This window comes from Thrips palmi, unplaced genomic scaffold, assembly GCF_012932325.1.
Source record: "Thrips palmi isolate BJ-2018 unplaced genomic scaffold, TpBJ-2018v1 HiC_scaffold_6, whole genome shotgun sequence".
Classification (NCBI taxonomy): domain Eukaryota; kingdom Metazoa; phylum Arthropoda; class Insecta; order Thysanoptera; family Thripidae; genus Thrips; species Thrips palmi.
In genome coordinates this window covers 844,225-865,531 of record NW_023144633.1, presented here as the reverse complement: position 1 = coordinate 865,531, position 21,307 = coordinate 844,225, and the positions used below count along the sequence as shown (strand labels likewise).

General features: G+C 65.0%; 1 protein-coding gene across 1 annotated transcript; it reads left to right on the top strand.

Annotated features, from left to right (window-relative positions):
* The first annotated feature begins 241 nt into the window (after positions 1-241).
* LOC117651958 (collagen alpha-5(IV) chain-like) lies at positions 242-21,307 on the top strand. Its single transcript, XM_034396584.1, has 25 exons — positions 242-252; positions 335-422; positions 13,263-13,460; positions 13,542-13,586; positions 13,658-13,879; positions 13,957-14,019; positions 14,092-14,496; positions 14,571-14,700; positions 14,775-14,924; positions 15,001-15,177; positions 15,249-15,413; positions 15,493-15,842; positions 15,915-16,063; positions 16,138-16,253; positions 16,328-16,834; positions 16,899-17,078; positions 17,149-17,264; positions 17,373-17,612; positions 17,689-17,887; positions 17,960-18,162; positions 18,235-18,520; positions 18,597-18,971; positions 19,043-19,213; positions 19,294-19,772; positions 19,855-21,307. Exons 1-25 carry the CDS (start codon positions 242-244, stop codon positions 20,206-20,208), a joined length of 5,379 nt encoding a protein of 1,792 aa, XP_034252475.1. The 3' UTR covers positions 20,209-21,307.

Sequence of the window (21,307 nt, the reverse complement as noted above, 5' to 3'; positions counted from 1 at the left end):
TGGGGCCCTACGCGCCCCGCCATCCGCGGCAGAACGTAGTCCCAGCTGTCCCAGCCCCCGCGGCACGCCGTCGGGCGCGAGGGGGGCGGCCGGGGGGCAGCGGGGGCCCCGCGGAGGAATCCAGGGCCCTGAGCCCTGCCGGCCCTGCCCCCCTACGAGGCCCTGGCCGCCCTGGCCGCCCTGGGCTCGGGGCCTCAGTACGCTGGTAACCGCGCCGTCCGGCAGGCATGCGAGGCTACGCATGCAGCGCCGGCAGCGGGGCCGTGCCGGCTGAGGCGCACGCCGCGCACGCCGGGCATGGCCTCCGGCGGCACCGCGCCACCCAGCCGCGCGCCACCAGCACCACCAGGCGGCGCACCGCGGCCGTCGTGGCCGCCGTCATCCTGGTCGTCTTGCAGCTGAGCGCCTCGGCCGACGCGGCGGTGAGTTGTCATTGTGGAACTGTCATCGCGGGGTGGTCACGCCGCTGTCACACCACCAGTGCCTACAAGTGTCATTGTCACGCGGAACAGCCCCGCGACACCGGCGTGCGGCGTGCGGGGTGACTGCGACGGGGAGGCCACTTGTTGCACTTGTTGCGCGGGGCGGCGGGGCGGCGCGGCTGGCGCGCTGCCCCTGGCGCCGAGCCACGCCCCCACCCGCTCAGCCCGCCCAGCCTGCCCGCTGAACGACCGGCAAATCACACCGCGTGTACACTGTACCGCCCCTGCACCTGCGGGTGACGGACCGCCGCGGACTGTACAGCTCGTTCGCGAACCGGCAGGCACCGAGTTCAACGCACCGCCCCGGTACAGTGTGCCGAATGTTTCATGTTTCTGCTTTGAGGCCGTCCGTTGGTTCCATTTCGCGTCGCGGCTGCGCGGCCCTTCGGCTCTCCTACACTGTACGCTCGGCTACTGCTTCCGGGGCCCGGCCGGGGACCGCGCGATTAAGCCACTTTCAATTTGAGGAGAACTGCTGACAGAGTTTACAGACGCCCCCCTCTGGACCTCGGCCAGGGCCGGGGGTGGTTCCGCTTGTCAGTCGCACATGATGACGAAGGTCACTTTTACTTTACCTCCAGCCCCCCCCCCTCTTCTTTCCTTTCCGCACACATGGTCCCATCCGTGCGGACTGCCCCCTCCCCCTGTCCCTCGTCCCCCTCCCCCCTCCTCCCGCAGTTGTCCTATTTCCTTCACGTTCCCGAAGGGAAGCGGCAGTGGCGGGCTTATCTCGGGAAAGCCTCTTCGGCTCTTTTAATCAACTTCCACGCCTTGGTCGCCGCCGCCCCGCCGCCCCTTGGGGCCCGCCGGCTTCGGCCCCGCCGGCCCTGCTGTTCGTCTTCGGCGCGCCCGCCGCGTCGCCTCGGTCCTCAACGAGTGCCGTGCGCCGATGACGCGCTGGCCATTCATGAATCTGCGCGGTGGACCTGCCTCGTTGAACATGGACTCGGGCGCGCTGCCGCGCTGCCGTGGGGGCACTTCGGCCGGACGGGCGTTGAGGTCTCCGCCGGCCTGCCCGGCCGGCCCGCCGCCTCATCACGTGCGAAGATTCATCTCGTCGCTCTGTCTCTCTCGCACTCATGGGGCGTCTTGTAGGGGTGTGAGAGAGACGGGCCGATGAGGCGACCATTTGGAATGAGGCAGGGGCCCGTCGTACGAACTCCGAACCCGAGAGAGTCCGACGCTGACGCCGCGACGCGTCGGATGTCCGGCCGGTGCTCCGTCGCTCTGTCTCTCTCGCAATCGTGGGGCGTCCCGAAGGAGTGCGAGAGAGACAGAGCGACGACCTGGCCGCGGCGATTCCTTGAACGCAGGATGTCGCTGCTCGCGAAGCTCGCTCTTTCGCCCGAGGCGTGGGAACGCGTCAATGGGGTGCCGAAAGCGATCCGGCAGCGGGAGCGAGAATCGACGCGGGTTCGAATCCACCCGTCTCGCAAAATTACTGCGTCCGCCAGTCTGGTTTCTGCGAAAGCCACCCGAGGAAGGCACTCGTGAGGGCGAGCTGTTGTTGAAAATGTCACATTTGAGGATTTCGATGATGGCCTATCACACGGGGGAACGCAAACGGGAAAATCTCGCGAAAGGCCTGCCAAATGTTGCAAGCAGCGGCTGTGCCCCGTGCCGCGGCATGCCGGCACGGCCGAGGCCCCGCGGGCGGTGCTTGCAAGGCGGTGGGCTGCCGCTCGCGACGCGGCGGGGCGGAGCGGGGAGGGGAGGGGAGGGGCGGCGCGTGCGTCTTATCTCCAGAAGCGGAACTCACGCCGGAAGCGGCCGCAGGCCTGCCGAGCGACCGAATCGGCGTCTTCGTTGCAAATTGACAGCATTCGCGGCAGTTTGAGATCGTCCCGCTCGTGTTTTCGGGAACATCGTCGAGGTTGGCGGCACTGCGAGCAAAGCAATGTGCTGTTGTTGTAGGCCCACCGCAGCATCCTGTGCCGCCCGACGCCGCCCCATTTGACACCTGTGGCTTATCGCGACCGGGGAGGCAGTCATGGGAAGCGGCTCCAGCCCCAGTTTTATTGCCCCGCACTATTAGCGTTTTCCAGGAAACTCGCGTTCTGATGTTTCGACTTTGGCGCGCGGATTGGAGGGGGAGGGGGGGGGCGGCTCCCGCTGGTTTCCATGGCGACGCGCTGCGGCCGTGCGACAGTTTTTGCGGTCCGAAATGAGCAGACGAGCGGAGCGGTCCGTGTTATGCATAATTTATGTGTGCGGCAGGACCATTCAGGTTCGGGACGGACGATTCGTCAACAATTCTCAGCAACGCCGGCCGCTCGTCAGAAGGAGGAGGAGGAAGAGGGGGGGGGGGAGAGGAGGAGGGGGAGCATTCTGTGCGCGCGGCGGAGGCGGCTTGCAGTTTTCCGCTTTGGAAAATGGCTATTTTTGACCCCCTTCCCCTCCTCCTCTCTGCGTGAGGCGACTTTGTAGGCTTTTGTGGGCATGTTTACGATGGGCGGCCGGGGGAGAGGGGGAAGGAGGAGGGCCAGGGGGAAGGGGGGGGGGGGTGCTGATACTTGAGCAACGCATCGGGAAGGCGATGCATCGATAACCAATGGCGGCCTTGAGCGTCCTCTAGTCGGCCCGACCGCGGCCTAATTTCAAACTGCGCGCCAATGGTGGCGGTCCCATTCACTCCGCGGCGACCGCGGCGACCGCAGCGCCCCCAGCGGCCGGAGCGCGAAGCGGACCGCGCCGCCGGGATTCTCGAAAGGGGCGTCGTCGTCGACGTCCGCGGTCTTCGTCGTTTTGCCGGCATTGTCAAGTTGGAGTGGCGAGCCTGGAGTGGCGACACTCGCTGCGCTGCCTCGCTGCCCACCAGCCTGCAGTCTCATTCCGAGGAGGCCGCTCCGTCTCTCTCGCACTCTAGCGGCGCGCCGCGGGGGTGCGAGAGAGAAAGATCGACTGTTCGGAATCAGTCTGACCGGCGGGCCTGGCGGGCCTGCTCCACCTCGCCAAAGAAACAATCGAGTTAAAGGGCCTAACCGGTCGGTCATGGTGCTGAGGCCGTCCACTACCCCTCGCCTCCCCCTGCTCTCGGTCTGGACAGACGACAGTCCGTGGTCCGCGAGGCGTCCTGGCCGCGGCCGTGAGGACCAGGACCGCGCGAGCTGGAACAGCTGCTGAAGGGCTAGGAGTGCGTGAACTGCTCGACGGCGGCGTCGCTTTTGCCGTTCGTCTTTGGGCCGCCGGCAGTGCGCGCGCATCGCGCAGGGCGTGGCGTGGCGTGGCGCGGCGTGGCGGCAGCGGCCCGCGGCGTTGACTCTAAAAGGGCTCACTTCGCAGCGCTTGGAGTGAGTGTTTCGCGGCCGGCACGCACGCACGCACGCACTCGCACAACACTGGCCCGCTCTGTGCGCGGGAGCAGGGGGCAGCGGGGAGCCCGGGCGGACAAAAACTGCATTTGTTTGGTCTAGAAGCGGCCCATATTTATAACCACCCCCGCTGCAGCGCTGCTTGCTCCTGCTCATGCTGGCCGGGTCATCGGCCGAGCCGCGCCCTCTATCCGCGCCAAATCAAAGCCCAGGCTGTGCTCCACAGGGATTTGAGCAGCTTGACGCGCCGCGGCACCCAGTCCGCCCGCCTGGCCTGCTTGGCCTGCTCCCGCCTCACAGCTTCGTCACTCCGCCGCGCTTTTTATAGGTCGCTGTTGATGTGATAGGCACGTGTCGGGGAGGCACTAGAGGACCTCGGGGCGCTGCAGGCACTAGTCGCACTGCAATAGCACTACATGCACTACGTAGAAGCACTAGATGCACTAGAAGCACCAGAAGCTTTGGAGGAAGTAGACACACTAGAGACACCGGAGGCGCCAGAGGCGCCAGGCTCCAAATCTAGCCCTGCAAAACCGAACGCCGTACAGTGCGCCAATTCTTATTGTAACCTTTGGCGGTGCGTTTTAAACTATCAAACGTGCGTGTGCTGGCGGCGGCACCAAAGAGAGCCCCCTCCCCTCTCCCCCCCCCCTCCCTTTCATAGTACAGTTGAAGCAGGCGCGGCTTGCCTTACAGTGATCTTAATCGAGATCTCGAAACCACGGAACGAGCGCATCGACGCACTGGGCGGCGAGGGCGCAGTGACCCGGCGGGCCGTCAGTCAGCCGTCATAAGAATTAATATCACGTGCCCCCCCTCCCCCTCCCCCGGCGGTCCGGCGGCAATGGCTTCCTCTTATTCATAATGTCATATTTGAGCGGCGCTTCCTCGTTGCATCGCCGTCGCCGCCGTCTTCTCCGATCGCGTCGAGATTTCTGCGTCAATAAAAAAGCGACCCGGCCGGGCCGGCCCCAGTTTGTCACCCCATCAGTTAGCAGCACTCGTTGATGAGCTAGAGGAGCGCCGCGTCGACGCCATGGAGGCCGCGCCGCAGCGCCGCCAACTAGGCCGGGACCGCCGAGACCCTTGCCTTGGCCAATAATGGCGCCTTCTGATTGGCGCAGCTGCGACACTGCAGGCTGACCGTCGATTTCGCGTCGCGCTGTCTCTCTCGCACCTGTACGTCACGGGCCATGAGTGCGAGAGAGGCGGAGCGACTCTGGGAGTCAGCCTGCAGCACTGGACGGACGGCCGTCGGCTGTCAGAGAGGAGAGGCCGCCCACCGCGTCGTCGCGGACCTCGCAGACGCCGCGCGGCGTCCCCCAGGTCGCGGCGCTGCTTCGCTGTGACCGCAGCGAGTGTAGGTACACTCGTTGGGCAGGTGGCCGCCCTGCCCCCTTCCCCTTCCAGTGGATTCCAGAACACACTCGGTAACGGGCAGCTAGGCCTGGTGCTATGAATAGCTATGATAAGCCGCGCATAGCCAAGGCTGCCCGCCCTGCTGTAGCCAAGGCAAGCCAAGGCAAGCCAAGGCTGCGCGCAAGGTCCCCATGGTGCCCGTTAGCCTCTGGTTCTGCCTAGCCGCGCTAGCGACAGCGCGACAGCCAGCGATAGCCGCCCAGGCAGGCTGGCAGCTGCGGAAAACGCAACGATGTCCCTTCCGCTCGCGCCGCTCGCGCCACGCTCCGCCTGCCGTGCGCTGCCGTGTCGCTCTGTCTCTCTCGCTCCCTCGGAGCGCCCTGCGAGTGCCACAAAGACAGAGGACGAGGAAGACTCTTCGGGACGAAGCGGGAGCCAGAGTGGACTCGCACTTTGCGAGCTTTGCTTACACGCTCGGACTGACGCGGTCCGACTGATGCAGTGTGCTGTCTGCCCGGCGTGGGTCCAACCGTCTCCGTCCAAACTCCCTACACTGTAGTAGCGCGGCTGCGTTCGAAGTGCCAACGTGAGCAGACGTGCGGACGACGCGACGACGCGCCGCCCCGGACGCGGCCCCGATCACATTCTCACGTTATTTCTGCCCCCCGCCCGGCCATGCCGTCGATAGTTTGTTTTACCAGCGCGGCAGCCGGGGCGGGGCGGGGCGGGGCGGGGCGGGGCGGGGCGCGCTCAGCAGAAAGTATACAAAGATGTCGACAAAGTGTCTAATTTCGGAGGCGTGCCTGCCTACAGCGCCCTCCGCTGCCGCTCGCGAGCGTGTGCGTGTGTGTGTGTGAGTGCGTCGGATGCACGCGAGCATCACGCCGCCGGGGCGGGGATTCGAACGCGGGCCTGCGTCCTGCCGCTCGACGCCTCTACGACCTCGGCCACGGCGCGCTCGAGCCGGCCGCAGCCATGACATGGGATTCTCGGCACGCGCATCCGCGGCGCCAAACAAAAGCAAAAACAAAACTCGCGACGATTTTAAATTGGAACAATGCGGTTTGTTTTTCTTTCGTCGGAGCAGCTCGGCCTCGCTGCGACAAACGACAAACTCTGGGGTGCGGGGCGGTGCGGGGGAGATGGGCAGGCTTGCCAACACATGGCTTCCCCTGAAAACGCAAACCAGCTGCTTGGGCCGTGCTTCGGCGTGCTTGAGTAAATACGCGGAATGCAGCGGTGAGTTGGCAACACTCGGCCAGACATTTGCCCTAACCTGCCTGCACAGCCTTTGCGTTGCCGCGCGCTGCCGGCCCGCTTCGCAGTTTGCCGAAAGGTAAACACAGGAAGAGCGTGATTATTTTCCCTCATGCCCGACCAGAGGATCAAAGTTGCACGCACCTGCAACATTCGGACAACCAGGGTTGTGATTTGCATCGCAGGTGGTGCTGATAGTATCACTGAACGTTCAACACCTCGGACGTTTTGGACCGAAGCCACAGTGGGCCGGATGACCGCGGTCTCTCCGAACGAGGAATCCATTGGTGGGGTCACACGTTCGGCTCGAGTCCCATTCAGCGACTCTGGAGCTCAAAACGCGTCTAGAGTTTTGGCCGCCTCCACCGGTCTTCTGGGCCACTGGGAGGCCCCCTCCTCCCTCGCACATGGGACGTCCCGCATAGGTCGTGCACATAGGCCCCTTCACACTGCACTGCGCGGAATCGCTCTGCTTTTAACGCGTGCATTTCAGGCGCTAAACGGTCGGCTGCCTTTCTGGTGCACTGCCCCCCCTCCCCCCCTCTCTCTCTCTTCCTTGCCGAGACTCCCGCAGGACTCCCACAGGACTCCCTGCATCCGGAAATACCCCCCGAGCCGGGCGAGCCGAGCCCCACTACATCTGCAGCAGTTTGTTTACGCCGGTGCACTGTAAACAGAACGGAAATCGGGCACGCCGGGCACGGCAACTGGGGCTAAGGCGCGAGCGGGGGAGGGGGAGGGGGGGATATCGAGTCGTAAAACTCCTTTGTGCGATAGCGTTTGAGCGAGTCGCTGGTTAGGTGCTGCAGGGCGCTAGGGCGCTAGGGCGCTGCCACCACCCAGCTGACGCAGCGCGAGCTCATTTTCATAGCCGCCTCTCTCTTTCTCTCTCGCACCCCCACGGGCCGCGCCACGAGTGCGAGAGAGATAAGAGCGACGAAAGCAGTGATCGACGCCGTTGTACATGATCGGAGGTTGGTTGCGCTGATTGAAAGCGACGAGCAGCAGACGACGATTGGCCATCCTTCTCGCGCCAAACTTTTGTTTCTTTTTCCAGTTTTCCCTCTCTCTCTGTCTCACTCCCTCTCTCCGCTCGGCGCCGCGCTGTGATCATAGACTGCAGGCTAGGACGCATCCATCACGCTTTACTGCACCGTACAGTCGCGGCACAGTGGCGGCCACATCGCTGTCGTCGCGCTGTCTCGCTCCTGCTCGTTGAGCGTCCCGCGTGGGTGCGAGAGAGACAGAGCGGCGCATCAAGCTGGCGCGTCGCATTGGCCACTGCCTCGTAAATCACGTCCCTTTGGCGTTCGCTCGAGTTTCGCTGCGACATCGTCCGAGTCGGACACCGTCCGAGGCCGTCGGACATCGTCGCTGTGGTTGTTTTAAGGGTGCACCAGCAGGACGGGGAAACGGGTGACGGCATTGCCTACCTACAGTAGCGGATTGCTTACAGTGGCTGCGTTGCTGGTTGCCTGATCGCCTCCAGTGCCCCTCCCCCTCCCACGGCATGGTCGGCCCAGCCGACTGGACTTTGGCCGCGCTTCGCAGAACGACATGGCGGCGCTGGTCCTCGTAGACGCCCTCGCCGCCCTGCCCCTGCACCGCTAAAACGCTCCGCCCAGACAGCAATGCCGCGGCAATGCGCTGCCTCTGCCGAATCCGAACCCGAATCCGAATCGGACGCCGCGCAGCTGCAGATGCCGGCGCCGCCTTCGCCGTCTTCCGGCGTCAGCGCGCGCCGCGGGGCACGCGGCTGCAGTGCAGCCCGATTCCGAGAGTCGTTCTCGTCGCTCTGTCTCTGTGTCCCCTGTAGGTGCGAGAGAGAAAGGCCGAGCAGGCAGGCAGACGGGCGGGGGCGGGGCGTTTTCGGGGCCAAGGACGCCGGGCCAGCCGCGCAACGAGGGCCCAAGTCCGTCCTTCCGCGCAATGGACGGGTACACTGATAGACGATTGATTCATCACAAACCTCAAAGTGCACTGCTGTAGAAAGCACCTGCTGCAGCGAGGGGGCCACCACCCCCGTAATCCTGTGTACAAATTGGCTGGCAATCTCTGGTAATCCATGGCGTAATCACGTAATCCTTGAAAAAATTCTGTCATTTTTCAACGTTTTTAGTCATTTTTCAACGTTTTTGAGCTATTTTTCAACGTTTTTGAACCAATTTTCGAAAATTTCACGCGTAATCCCTAGTAAATTTACCGTAATCCCGTAATCTTGTGTACGCCTGAAATGAGAGTGGTGGCCCCCTCGTGCTGCAGGCTGCACAGGTTACCACGTGACTTGTAAGGCACGGACCCTCGTGCTTCTCGATTTAAATTACAACAACAGTCGGATGTAATGGATGGCAAATTGCTCGTGTTGTGGTCCCCACCAGCTGCCGTGCAACACGGTGAGGAGGGCGTGAGGGGGGAGGGGGAGGGGGAAGTCCCGTCGGCGGCGTGCGCCGCGCACCTTGAACTTGATTGCGTCTGCGAGTCTGCGGTGTCGTGCACGGCCCGGGTGAGCATGGCCTGGCTTGGCCTGGCTTGGCCGCAGTCAGTGAACTCCTCGACATTGCACTGCAGCGCACTGCGCCGCCAGCCGCGCCACTGCCAACAGGCGCAACATACCCCACAGTGCAGGCGCTGTGTCCGCAGTCCGCGACGCAGTGATGCGACCGAGTTGCATTTCGTCCAGCAGGCTCATTCTGTCTCTCTCGCACCCCTACGGAACGCCCCGCGAGTGCGACAGAGACAGAGCGATGGCCCTTTGAAAGCGGCAGGTGGTACTTCCCCGCCGGGGGTGCCCCTGCAGGTGAGTTGAACGCACGTTCCGCGCGAGGAGTCTCCAGGCCGCCGCGCCGCCAGGCCCAGGACGACGCCGACCCCGGGGGGGAGGCCCCCTCGTGGCCGCCAGGCCGCCAGGCCGACACATGTACAAGACATTAATCGTTTCCCTCGGCGGCCGAGTCAAGGGGCGCGTGGCGGCCTGGCCTGGGCCCTGCCGCGGGCGGCGTGCTCATCGCGGGCGTGACACGCACGCTCGCGGCGGCCTGTCGCGTGCTGGCTCAGCGTCGCTCCGTCCCTCTCGCACTCGTGCGCCGTGGCGCGGCGTGCGAGAGGGACAGAGCGACGGCGCGGTGCGGCTCGCTCCCCGGCGGCACCTTGCAGCCACCTCCAGCTTCCAGCGCTTCCAGCACGCGCACTTCGATCTTCGATATCTCGAACGGTTCGGCTATCGACTCGGTGCGAGCCTCGCGTGAGGGAAGCGTCCCGTTGAATGTAAAGCACTTTGGCCGCCGCACTCCGCCGCCCTTCGCGCTTCGCGCCCCGCGGCTGCATGCTCGCCCAGCGCAGCCAGCGCAGCCAGCGCGTCTTGAAGAGCGTGTTTGACACGCGCGTGACGGGCACTTGCACGCGGGCCGCGCGGAGTGGGGCGTGGAGCAGTGCAAGGAAGGCCTCGGGGACGGTAAGAATCAGCCCCCTGGCTGCGCTCCTGCCTCCATCCGCAAGGGAATGCCTTCTACGTACCGAGCGATTCCGAAGAATCATTTGGATGCTCTGTCTCACTCGCACCCCGAACGGAACGCCGCGTCAGAGAGAGAGAGAGAGAGAGAGAGAGAGAGAGAGAGAGAGAGAGAGAGAGACAGAGAGGGCCGCGTGCTGCGCCAGGCTGCGCCCTGCCTCCATCTGGTTTCCCACTCATCCGCGTTTCCCCAGCAGTCATTCCGTTCGGAGCAGCGCGTGGGTGTTGGCGGGTCGCTGAGGGCCTTTCGAGAAGTCACTCAGGAGCCCTTCGCCCGCCTGCCCCCTCCCCTTCGTATTTCGGTACCTTCGGTCCCCGCGCGGGGAAGGCTCCATCCCGAAGACGACCAAAGGGAGCGTAGCGTAGCATAGCGCGGATTTCGGGGCCGAACCGAACCTGGCTTGCCTTCGGCCCGACTTCCACTTGGCCCTTTCGTCGGCCGGAGCATTTTCGGGCCCCTCCTTCCCCTCGCCGCCGCGCTGCCGCGTTCTATTCGTAGCGTTAATATTTAGACGACGGACCGACCCGCTCCGGATACTGGTCAACCATCCGCCCATCCATCCGCCTCGACGGCCAGGGCGAGGGCCTTCTTCGCGTAGACGCCAGAGCCGCTGGGGCCGCCGGGGGCTGCACACCAAAACGCCCCAAAGAGCTTGCTTTCTTCTGCTCGGCCCGCCTCACTTCCGCGGGCCGCGCGTTTTTACAAACATGTCGGAAAATGTGCAGAGCTCGGAGTGCCGGCCGTGCCGGCCTGGCGGGGCGGGAAGCGCGCGGGCCGCTCTGACGTCAAGGAGAGACACTTTCAATTTTTGTGCCCGAGTCATTTCGACTTGTTTCCGCGCGATTCAAGGCCCACGATGCTGGCGGTGTGCTCGTGTGTCGTGTCTGTGTCGCACCAGCAACACATCGCCCATCCATTCCCAGACCATGGGGCACCGCGCTTCAATGGCACCAGTGTCTCTGCCCCCCTTTCCCTCCTCCCCCCGCAGGATGTCAGCAGGCACGCCTGGTGTGGGCAGACGGACTGTAAATCCATGGCCATGTTGGGTCAGCTCATGACTTCATGACATGCACTGACAAAAGACTTGCGGGGAGTTGACTGACGTCTCTGCTCGGATCTCCACCAGTGTGCGCGCGCGCGTGTGTGTGTGTGTGTTGTGAGGCGGTCTCATTGTGTCCACCACCGGGGGTCGTCCATAAATTTCTAGTAATGAGGCGAGCCGATCGGGGTCTATTTCTAGCTCGTCTCACGCTGTGGAAGCCCGATCGGTTGCTGCGTTTTCGCTTGTTTTCGTTGTCGGTTTTCGTTTTCAAAACTCTTCTCTCTTCTCCTCCTCCTCCTTAGCGCCGGAAAAGAGGCCGCCGCCGGCGCCTTTAGCTTTCTGACGAACGAGTTCAAAGGGCGCCGCCTCCCCCTCCCCGTCTCCTCCGTCCGGCATGCTCAGCCAGAGCAGCCAGCTAAAAACTTTTCCGAAATCAGAGTCGGCTTGTCTTGCTGTTGGGCCCGTTTGGCCCGTTTGGCCCGTTTGGCCCGTTTGGCCGTCTCGCGTCGAGCTTCACGTCGAGCTTGGCGTTCCTGCCGCGCCGCCGCGCACGGCGCCACCTGTCATTTAAGTTCCGCGCTCGCACCGCTCGGACATGATTTCTGCGGTTTCAGCGCGCGACAAGGAGACACGATCGAGGGAAAGGAGGAGGGGAGGGGGAGGGGGCGTCGTCATGTTTCTTCGCCGCCACCTTCACCTCGCCGCCGTGCCGTGCTGCCGCGGTGCCGCGGTGCCGCAGGAGCGCTTCGTCAGCCACCGCGCAGCCCCAGCAGGGCATCGGGAAGTAGCCGAGCTTCGCGCTTCGCGCCTCGCGCTTGGCCTAGGCTTGGCGATTCTCGTTCCGGGCCGAACGGGCGCGATGGCCGCGTGGGGCATGTGACTCCATTTCGGCGACCTGCGACGGCCCGGCCGGCCCTCGCCGCCCTTCGATAGCGCGTCGCCGTGTTCGGCCAGCCCGGCGTGGGGGCAGCCCGATAACCTCCTGGGGCTGGGCGCTGGGCCTCCTCGGCCTCCTCGGCCTACGCGGCCGCGCCGCCGTCATCATCGACGTGCCGCGAATCCGGCTCGGCTAACGAGCACCCCGACGGTCGATCCACTTCCGCGCATCGACGCGGTCCTCGACGCGGTCCTCGACGCGGCCGGCGTTGGCGGTCGTCGTCGGGGTGCCTCGTCCCGGGGACACTGTCCGCGTGGCAACGCGGCCGAACGCGGCTGGACGCGGCGGGGCGCGCAGACCGAGGCGCAGACGCGCTGACGCGGGGCTCCTAGTCCGGCCGGGTTCGGCTCGGTTCGGTTCGCGGAATCGAAACTACGGACCGCGGCAGAAAGAGAAACTCGACTCGGCGGTCGTTTCCGGCCGCGCAAGAAGCCAAGAAGCCAAGAAGCCGAGCGAGGCAAGCGCCCCCAGGGAGGGGAGGGGAGGGGGAGGGGCGCTCCATCCCTGTCCGCGGCAGCTTTTCTGTGCAGAGATCGGAGCAAGACGAGAAAGACTCGCAGGCACCGAGGCGGGGACGGTCGGACTTTCGCAACCGACTAGTGTAACGCGCTCTTTGGTGTCGTTTGATAAGGCAGACGGCAGAGTCGATAAAGAAAATCAAGAAAAGGACCGGGCCGTCACGTAACACTAATTTGGCGGTGCTGCAGACCGACTCCGACTCGGATTCCGAGCAGCGCCGTCTCTCTCGCACCTGCGGGGGTGCGAAAGAGACACAGCGACGCGACGGCGGCGGCTGCGGCGTGGCTGAGAATCGGCGGCGGTCTACAGCCAGCGCCCGGCTAGCGGAGCGCGGCAGCACCAGCCCGCAGGTGGCGGCTGGGTGGCCTACCCTCCGGGCGCTACGGCGCCAAGCTTCCCGCTGAGATGCAGGCCGTGTGCGCCCTGGCCGCCAGGACTGAATTGAACTGCCCGCGCTGCCTCCCGATTGGAGCTGCCTGCGCCCTTCCCTACACTGTGTGGCCGCTCCATTTCCCCACTTCGATAACGACGACCCAGAGAGGCCCAGAGGAGGGCGTCTAGGCTTCTGGGAATCGTCGTTAAAAACAATCAGGAGGGAATCAAATTATCGGGAGGGCGAAAGTGGCGTGCGATAGCGAGACGGTGACCCTTGGAGAAGGGCAGGCTGCGCGTCGCTGCGCTGGGCTGCGCGAACCACGTGCCGCGCCATGTGCAGCGGTGGTGCCGATCCCTACGCTTTACATGACCCACTTCCAGCTCGGCGGCAGCAAAACACGATCCTCAGAGACCTCCGAGTCCACTGTTTTTGTTGTTGTTTTTCACAAAGTGCTTCTCTTCTGGTTCCAGGCGTGCGCGGGATGCGACAAACCTCCGTTCATCTGCGACTGCAGCGGCATCAAGGGCAAGCCCGGCGTGCAGGGCGTGGGCGGCATACCGGGCAGCGAGGGCCCGCCCGGCGAGGTGGGCCCCGACGGGCCCTTCGGCAGTCCCGGCGAGAAGGGCGACATGGGCGAAAGGGGCGGCGTCGGTGAGAAGGGCTACCGGGTCAGTTACCAAGTGCAGACACCTCAAGCTGGCTAGACTCGCTAGACTCGCTCAGTCAAATAACGCTGCTTCCTTGTCCAGGGTGAGACGGGGCTTCCAGGAACCAGGGGTGCTCCAGGAACACCGGTGAGTACTCAGCTCACGACGGCTCCCTTGAGAATGAGGAGCGGACTTGTGACTGCTTTTGTCGTGTGAAGGGAGCCTTCGGACCCGCGGGCACGACGGGCCCCGACGGACTGGACGGCTGCAACGGCACGGACGGCAACGTCGGTGTGCCCGGCCTGCACGGCTACCCCGGCACCAGAGGCCTGCCCGGGGCAGAGGGCCCGCCCGGACTCAGGGGCGAGCCGGGCGAGGGCGGCGCCAACTCCAAGGGCACCAAGGGCGACGCCGGCGACCCGGGGCTGGAGGGCAGTCCGGTAGGTAGTGGAAGAGCACCACCTCGTCGGTTGCTTGTCTTCTCATTGCGCGCTGACGCCCCTGTCTGCCTTTGCAGGGCCTGCCCGGCCTGGAAGGCATCCAAGGACCCCCCGGCTTCCAAGGACCCTACGGTGACGACGTGAGTAGCAAGCAGCAGCCGGCAGCGACCGCGTGGCTCTGGCTCTAACCGCGCGCGGTGCCTTGGTTGCAGGGCTACCCAGGACTGCCCGGGCTGAAGGGCCCCGAGGGCGACCGCGGCGACGACAAGCCCGGCACGCGCGGCCCCAAGGGCGCCCCCGGCGACCGCGGTGACAAGGGCCCGCCCGCCAGGGAGGCGGCCGAGCAGCCCGGCACGGAGGGCCCGCCGCAGAAGGGCCCCAAGGGGTTCCGCGGAGGGCCCGGCGACAAGGGCGACCGCGGCTTCCCCGGGCAGAAGGGCGCGCACGGGCCGCGCGGCTACCCCGGCCGCCAGGGCTACACCGGCATCAAGGGCCACTCCGGCGGCGAGGGCCCGCGCGGCAAGCAGGGCAGGCTGGGCCGCGACGGCGACCTCGGACCCAAGGGACAGAAGGGCGCGCCCGGCAAGGAGGGGCTGCCCGGCCTGGACGGCAACAAGGCAAGTCTCTGTTCGGCGATTCCAGCGAAGGCGGCGCCACAGTGTGTCTGACCCCTGGCTCTGGCGGCTTGCAGGGCGAACGCGGTGAGCCGGGGCGCGATGGACCGCCAGGGCCGCAGGGCCCCGAGGGAAGTCCCGGCGTGTACGACCCCACACTGGACCAGGGCGGCCTCGACGGCGTGGTGGGCATCCAGGGACTCCCGGGTAAGTCAAACCCGCCCACACTGTGTCGCTCCAGCGGGACAAGCCTGGCTCTGACTGGTGCCTCTCTCTTCCAGGACCGGAGGGGCCGAGGGGGCCTGACGGGATCCCCGGCAGGATAGGCGGGTCCGGACACATCGGACCCCCGGGCGAGCCCGGCCCCCCAGGACGCATGGGCGAGCCCGGACCCAAAGGCAGCTCGGTGAAGGGCGAGCAAGGATCTGACGGTACGTGTTCGAAACCACCGCCACGCTTTTGCTGTTGTTTGTTTTTGCGGTGTGGTGGAATGTCATACGTGCGCAGGCTTCCCTGGCGCTCCCGGTCCGCCCGGTCCTTTGGGGTCCGTCGGCATCGTCGGCCCGCCTGGAGAGAAGGGCAACCCGGGCCTCACCATCTACGGGCCGCCCGGCGAGGACGGCAGAGCGGGCATTGACGGCATCCCCGGGCCGCGCGGCGACCTCGGAGAACCCGGTTTAAGAGGTGGGTTGAGATGCGCCGACTTGGGTTTTCCGCATTCCCGGCTCGTTGTTCACCGCCTCGCTCGTCCGCAGGTCAGAAAGGCATGCCCGGCATCGGACGCAGCATCATCGGGCCGACGGGCGAGCGCGGCCCCAAGGGCGTCGTCGGCGACGAGGGAAGCCCCGGCCTGCCCGGCCTGCCCGGCGCCGAAGGCTACAAGGGCTACCGCGGCGACGACTGCGGCCTGTGCCCGTCGGGTAAGTCACCACTACGCGTGGGGGAAGAACGGCTCAGTGCTGCAAGAGTCGAGGTGACCGACTTGGCTCTCTCCCGCAGGACGGCCCGGGCTGAAGGGAGTCAAGGGCGAGCACGGACGCAACGGCTCCAGGGGCGCTTTCGGCTACCCGGGCCGCGAGGGCGAGCCCGGCCCCAAAGGCGCGGACGGCCTGGACGGCAAGCCCGGCCCCATGGGCCTGGACGGCCTGGTGGGCAAGCCGGGCGTCCAGGGCGAGCCCGGCAGGCCCGGCACCGACGGCAGGGTCATCTACGCCTTCTCGCAGATCTTGGCCGGTGACCGCGGCCCCACGGGTCCTAAGGGCTTCCCCGGCAGACCCGGACTGCCAGGCTTGCGAGGCTTCAAGGGCGCCCTGGGCGACGACGGCATCAGCGGCTTCAAGGGCGCCAAGGTACGCGCGCAGTGGCAGTGACTCGGTCGCCGTGAGCTCATCTGAACCATGTCAAACATTTTTTCTGTGCAGGGCGAGCCCGGCATCCCCGGAAGGCCCGGACTGGACCGCCTGCCCGGCCCGGACGGCTGGCCGGGGCCGAAGGGAGACCCCGCCAGCGCCGTGGACCAGTGGGGCAGGCCCATTTCGCTGCAGGGAGACCCCGGCTGGAACGGAGCGCCGTGAGTACGCGTGGCTCCCCGCATTCTCCGTTCTCCTGCAAAACGAATTTTACAGTGCCTTTGTTTTTTTGCAGTGGCCAAAAGGGAGACCAGGGTGAAAAGGGAGAGAGAGGTGTGTCCGGCGATTCGGCCCAATACACCTGGAACCTGAAGGGCGACCCTGGAGCTCCTGGACTGCCTGGAGACAAAGGTACTGCGGTGGTGCTGGTGACTGCTGGCGGCTGCTAAGTCTTCCGAAGTCTCACAGTCGTGCTTCCCCCGCAGGTCAGCGCGGCCCCCCTGGCATCGCCGGCGAGCGCGGCGAGGTGGGTCTGCCCGGTCTGACAGGACGTCGCGGCGCCCCCGGCATCAGCCCCCAGGGCGCCCCCGGCACGCCCGGCTACCAAGGCATGCCCGGCGACCAGGGGCCTCGCGGGCCCCGCGGCCAGCCCGGCCTTGACGGCATCCCCGGCGTCAGCGGCCCGGACGGTGCCAAGGGAGACGCCGGCAACCCCGGACAGGCTGTCCTGGGGGGACCGATGGGTCTCTTCGGCGTGGCCGGAGAGCGCGGCGACCAGGGCGACGAGGGGCCGCCAGGCCAGGACGGCAGGCCCGGCATCATGGGCGACCGCGGCAGCAAGGGAGAGCGGGGCGACCAGGGCCAGTTTGGGCTGCGAGGGCCGCAGGGCGTCAAGGGGTGGCAGGGCGACGCACGGCCGGGCTTCCCTGGGGCTCCCGGAAGCCCTGGTTTGCCGGGGCTGCCGGGGATGTTCGGTGAACGGGGTCTGCAGGGTGAGTACGCGTGTGTGTGTGCGTGTGTTGTACTTGTTCCTGTGACTGACTGACCATTCTCCAGGGCCGGACGGCGAGCCTGGCTACCCCGGCGGCCCCGGTCCCAAGGGCAACATCGGCTTCCCCGGCCGCCCGGGCCCGGAGGGCGACATCGGCGTCCCAGGTTTCCCCGGCATGCCCGGGCTCATGGGCGTTCCTGGACCACCTGGCCTGGACGGCGACCGCGGGCCATTCGGTCTGGAAGGTATGTTAAGGGGTTGGAGTTGCAGGTTTAGACTTTACTCTTGGGAGCTAACCCCTTGCGATGTTCGCAGGTCCCCCCGGCATGCCTGGCCGCACTGGCTACCCTGGCCTGCCCGGCCCCAAAGGACTCCAAGGCGACCTCGGCTTCCAGGGTGATCCTGGCCGCGACGGCCTGCCCGGGTTCAAGGTGTGCACCGTTCACTTTACCCTCTAGTCCGCAGCCAGTTTCAGACCCTCAGACTGCGCGCGGCGTTTGTACCGAAATCTGGCGGTGACAGTGTGTCGTGTCCTCTAGGGCCAAACCGGAGACGCGGGTCGACCCGGTTTGTCCGGAGCCCCCGGCGACGGCAGCTTCAGTGGCGCGCAGGGAGACTACGGTGACCCCGGCCTGCCCGGCGACATCGGCTTCCCTGGGCAACCGGGCCTGCCCGGGCTCAAGGGCCAGATGGGAGAGGACGGCAACGTGACGGAGGCCCTGCAGGGAGAGCCTGGAGAGCCTGGACGCGATGGGCTGCCCGGGTACAACGGCAGGAAGGTAAGGCGGAGCGACAAAACGACTTTAGAAAACTTTCTGGTGCAGGGACTTTCTGACGCCGTGGTTCTCTGCGCAGGGCGACAAGGGCGACCTGGGCGCGTTCGGACAGAAGGGCATTGCCGGCGACAACGGCCTGCCCGGCTTCCCCGGCCAAAAGGGCCGCACCGGATTCGACGGGCTGAGCGGCGCCAGAGGCCTTCGTGGACCGCAAGGTCCCGAGGGCATCAAGGGCGAGACAGGCATGGACGGCCTGCCCGGCTGGATCGGCAGACCTGGTTGGTAGCGGGTTCGAATCCCAGCAGCAGCCATCATTTTCTTTTCCTTCTCACAGCACGTGTCGTTTGCAGGTATTCCCGGCGACCCAGGCCCGTGGGGCCCAGTGGGCCCGCAGGGTGGGCCTGGTCCGAAGGGCTTCCAGGGCGACCCCGGCGTCAACAGGGCACTCCTCCCGGGCACCAAGGGCGACGAGGGCGACGAAGGACACCCCGGCCAGCGCGGACTCACGGGCCTTCGCGGAGAGCCCGGCTACACTGGATACCGCGGCGCCAAGGTGCGGTGGGACGTCACGTCGCCCCGCGTCCTTACACGCAGTGCGCGGTTCACTAACCACCTCCTCTTGCAGGGACAACGCGGTGACCAGGGTCGCGACGGCGAGCCTGGCGACATCGGCGAGTTCGGCCGCCCTGGACTTCCTGGAGACACCGGTCCCCAGGGTCTGCCCGGGCTGCCCGGCCAGAACCCCGAGCCTGGCGACCGAGGCCGTGACGGCTTCCCTGGCTTGCCCGGCATGCCCGGACGCCCCGGCCAGAAGGGCGCCCCCGGCGACTTCGGCCTCGAGGGCCAGCCCGGCGCCCCCGGCACCCCCGGCATCTCCATACAGGGCGAGAAGGGTGACGTCGGCGAGAACGGTACGCTTCGCTCCACAGGTCCTTGGTTGCCCCTCTCTGTAGTCTCTGCAACCCAGCCATTTCCTGTGTCCTGCAGGCTACCCCGGGCTTCAGGGCAGACGCGGGCCGCGCGGGCCTCCTGGATTCGACGGCCTGCAGGGCCAGCCTGGCCTCAAGGGCCTCATCGGCGACCCCGGCCCCGCGGCACTCAGCTTCAAGGGCGAGCGCGGTGTGGACGGCATCCCCGGCCTGCCCGGCGCCAACGGCACCAAGGGCGAGCGGGGCGTCGACGGCTACTCGGGCGGCCCTGGGCCCGCGGGCCCCAAGGGCTTCGCCGGCGCCCCCGGGCTGTCCGGGCCAGCGGGCTTACCGGGCATGCCCGGCCTGCCTGGTCGGAAGGGAGAGCCTGGGGACATGCCGCTTTACTTCACCAAGGGCGAGCAGGGCGACCGCGGCCTGCCCGGATTCGATGGTGCGTCACACTGGACATCATCTCAGCACCACAGCAAGGTGCACTACTGACCTCACGCTCTCGTTTCACAGGACCTCCCGGACTGAACGGCCTCATGGGCAAGCCTGGCGAGGACGGCCTTCCGGGACTCCCCGGCGACGAGGGTGACCGCGGCCGCCCGGGCTACCCTGGCGTCAAGGGTCAACGGGGTATGCCCGGGTCCCCGGGACGACCTGGACCTCCCGGACGAAGAGGAGTGCCAGGTGCGTGTATTTGTGCAGAGGCCTCGGGTTGCAATGATGCCAACGCGCGAGTATTTGGACATGTTTTGTTTCATCGACAGGCACCCCCGGGCTGGCCGGAGAGCCCGCCCCGCCCGGCCCGTCGCCCGCTAGCCGGGGCTTCTTCTTCACCAGGCACTCGCAGCTCGACGGCGAGCCCGACTGCCCGGTCGGGACGTCCAGGATGTGGAGCGGCTACTCGCTGCTGCACTTCATGGGCGACGAGAAGGCCCACGGCCAGGACCTGGGCGCGCCGGGCTCCTGCCTGCAGCGCTTCTCCACCATGCCCTTCATGATGTGCAACATCAACGACGTGTGCGACTACTCCAACCGCAACGACTACAGCTACTGGCTCAGCACGCCGGAGCCCCTGCCCATGACCATGGCGCCCATTCCCGCCGAGGAGGTCAAGAAGTACATCTCCAAGTGCTCGGTGTGCGAGGCTCCCACGCGCGTCATCGCCGTGCACAGCCAGAGCATGGACATCCCCGCGTGCCCCGCGGACTGGACCCAGCTCTGGTCCGGGTACAGCTTCCTCATGGTGCGTACTGCGTGCTGGCTGCTGGCCGAGTGACGTACCGGACGCACCAACCCACTCTAACCACTGTGTCTTCCCCTTGCAGCACACGGACTCGGGCGCGGAGGGTGCTGGCCAGTCCCTGGTGTCGCCAGGGTCCTGCCTGGAGCGGTTCCAGCCCACGCCCTTCATCGAGTGCACGGGCCGCGGCCAGTGCAACCTGTTCACATCCGCCTTCTCGTACTGGCTGGCCACCATCGAGGACAGCCTCATGTTCAGGAAGCCGCGGCAGCAGACGCTCAAGGGCCGCGACGGCGCGCTCTACTCGCGAGTGTCGCGGTGCGCGGTCTGCCTCAAGCAGAGGTACCCGTCGTCGCCCAGGCCGAACGGCGACTCTGCCCTGCCCCCGCCGGTCGCCGAGTTCCGACGGCCGCCGCAGCAGCAGAGCTGGTTCGGCTGAGCGCAGGCCGCACTCGGCGCTGGAGAGGAACATGTGATCGATAGAGTAGTTCTGTGTGCCATCAACCGACTGGCCGCCCGCAGCCCGCGCCTTGGACATGGACGCCCACCGGCAGGCCTCTGGAAGGCCTCTGGCAGGCCTCCGGGCGCGACTGGACTTCCCCAGCCCCTAGTCCAAGGGGCGGGGCGCGCCAGAGCGCGGACCGGGGCGGACAGATACACTATAGGGGCCGGGAGGGAGGGGTGGGGAGGGGAGGGGAGGGGAGTCTCTGGTACTGCTGGGAGAATCGAGAGCTGTGTCCAAAAATAAGGTAACAAATAATTTCACTTGCTCTGTGTTGTTGTAAATTGATTTGACACCAATCCATGTACAAAAATGCTGCCTTTCGAGAGTGAATGTTTTGTACAGTACTGATAGTAACTCTTGACATTGCCAAAGACAGGCTGCATCAAAGTGGTCACTCAAAATATCAACCCTCTTTCAATAATCAACTTTATCTTTTTTCTCTGGTGACGTACAACTATTTATGATTCTTCTAAGAAGATGACTGCCTTTGAACCAAGCATGGAAAACTGCCCTCAGTGTTCAATTAAGTGTTGCCAAAAATGTAGTTAAATATTATAAATATATATATTTTTATTTGTACATTAAGAAAATGTTGGCTGGCAACTCTAAAGTTCCATAGACTAGTCAAATCGTAAGATGCAACCATATCGGAAAGGTGCAAAATTTACCTCTTAAATTAAGAGAAAATGATCGCAAAAGATAAGAGTGTACGGCAATTATTGTTTTTATGTTACAGGATAAGTCTAGGGTATAATATTCCAAATGTAAGAGCTGCAAGGCTAAAGTGGATGAATAAATGTTCCTAATTCTATTTCCAAAATTTTATCAGAGCGCCAATCGATTGTTGGTCAAAATAAGTGAATTAAAGTGCTGTGTTATTTTATATCCAAGAACATTTTTGTTTTTTTATAATGGACCTTTTATTGTTGCTTTATTTATTCTGAAGCTAAAACAGGGTTTAAAGTAAGCCAATTGATCACTGCCGAGCTTTAATTGTAATGTAATTGTTAATAATAAAGTGTAAGTAAATCAA

What these genes read in the sequence shown, in the direction of transcription:
- LOC117651958 (XM_034396584.1), top strand. An exon ending in AAGGACCCTACGGTGACGAC is followed by an intron (nt 14,020 to 14,091) that starts GTGAGTAGCAAG and finishes CCTTGGTTGCAG; the next exon opens with GGCTACCCAGGACTGCCCGG. An exon ending in ACGGCCTGCCCGGGTTCAAG is followed by an intron (nt 17,265 to 17,372) that starts GTGTGCACCGTT and finishes CGTGTCCTCTAG; the next exon opens with GGCCAAACCGGAGACGCGGG.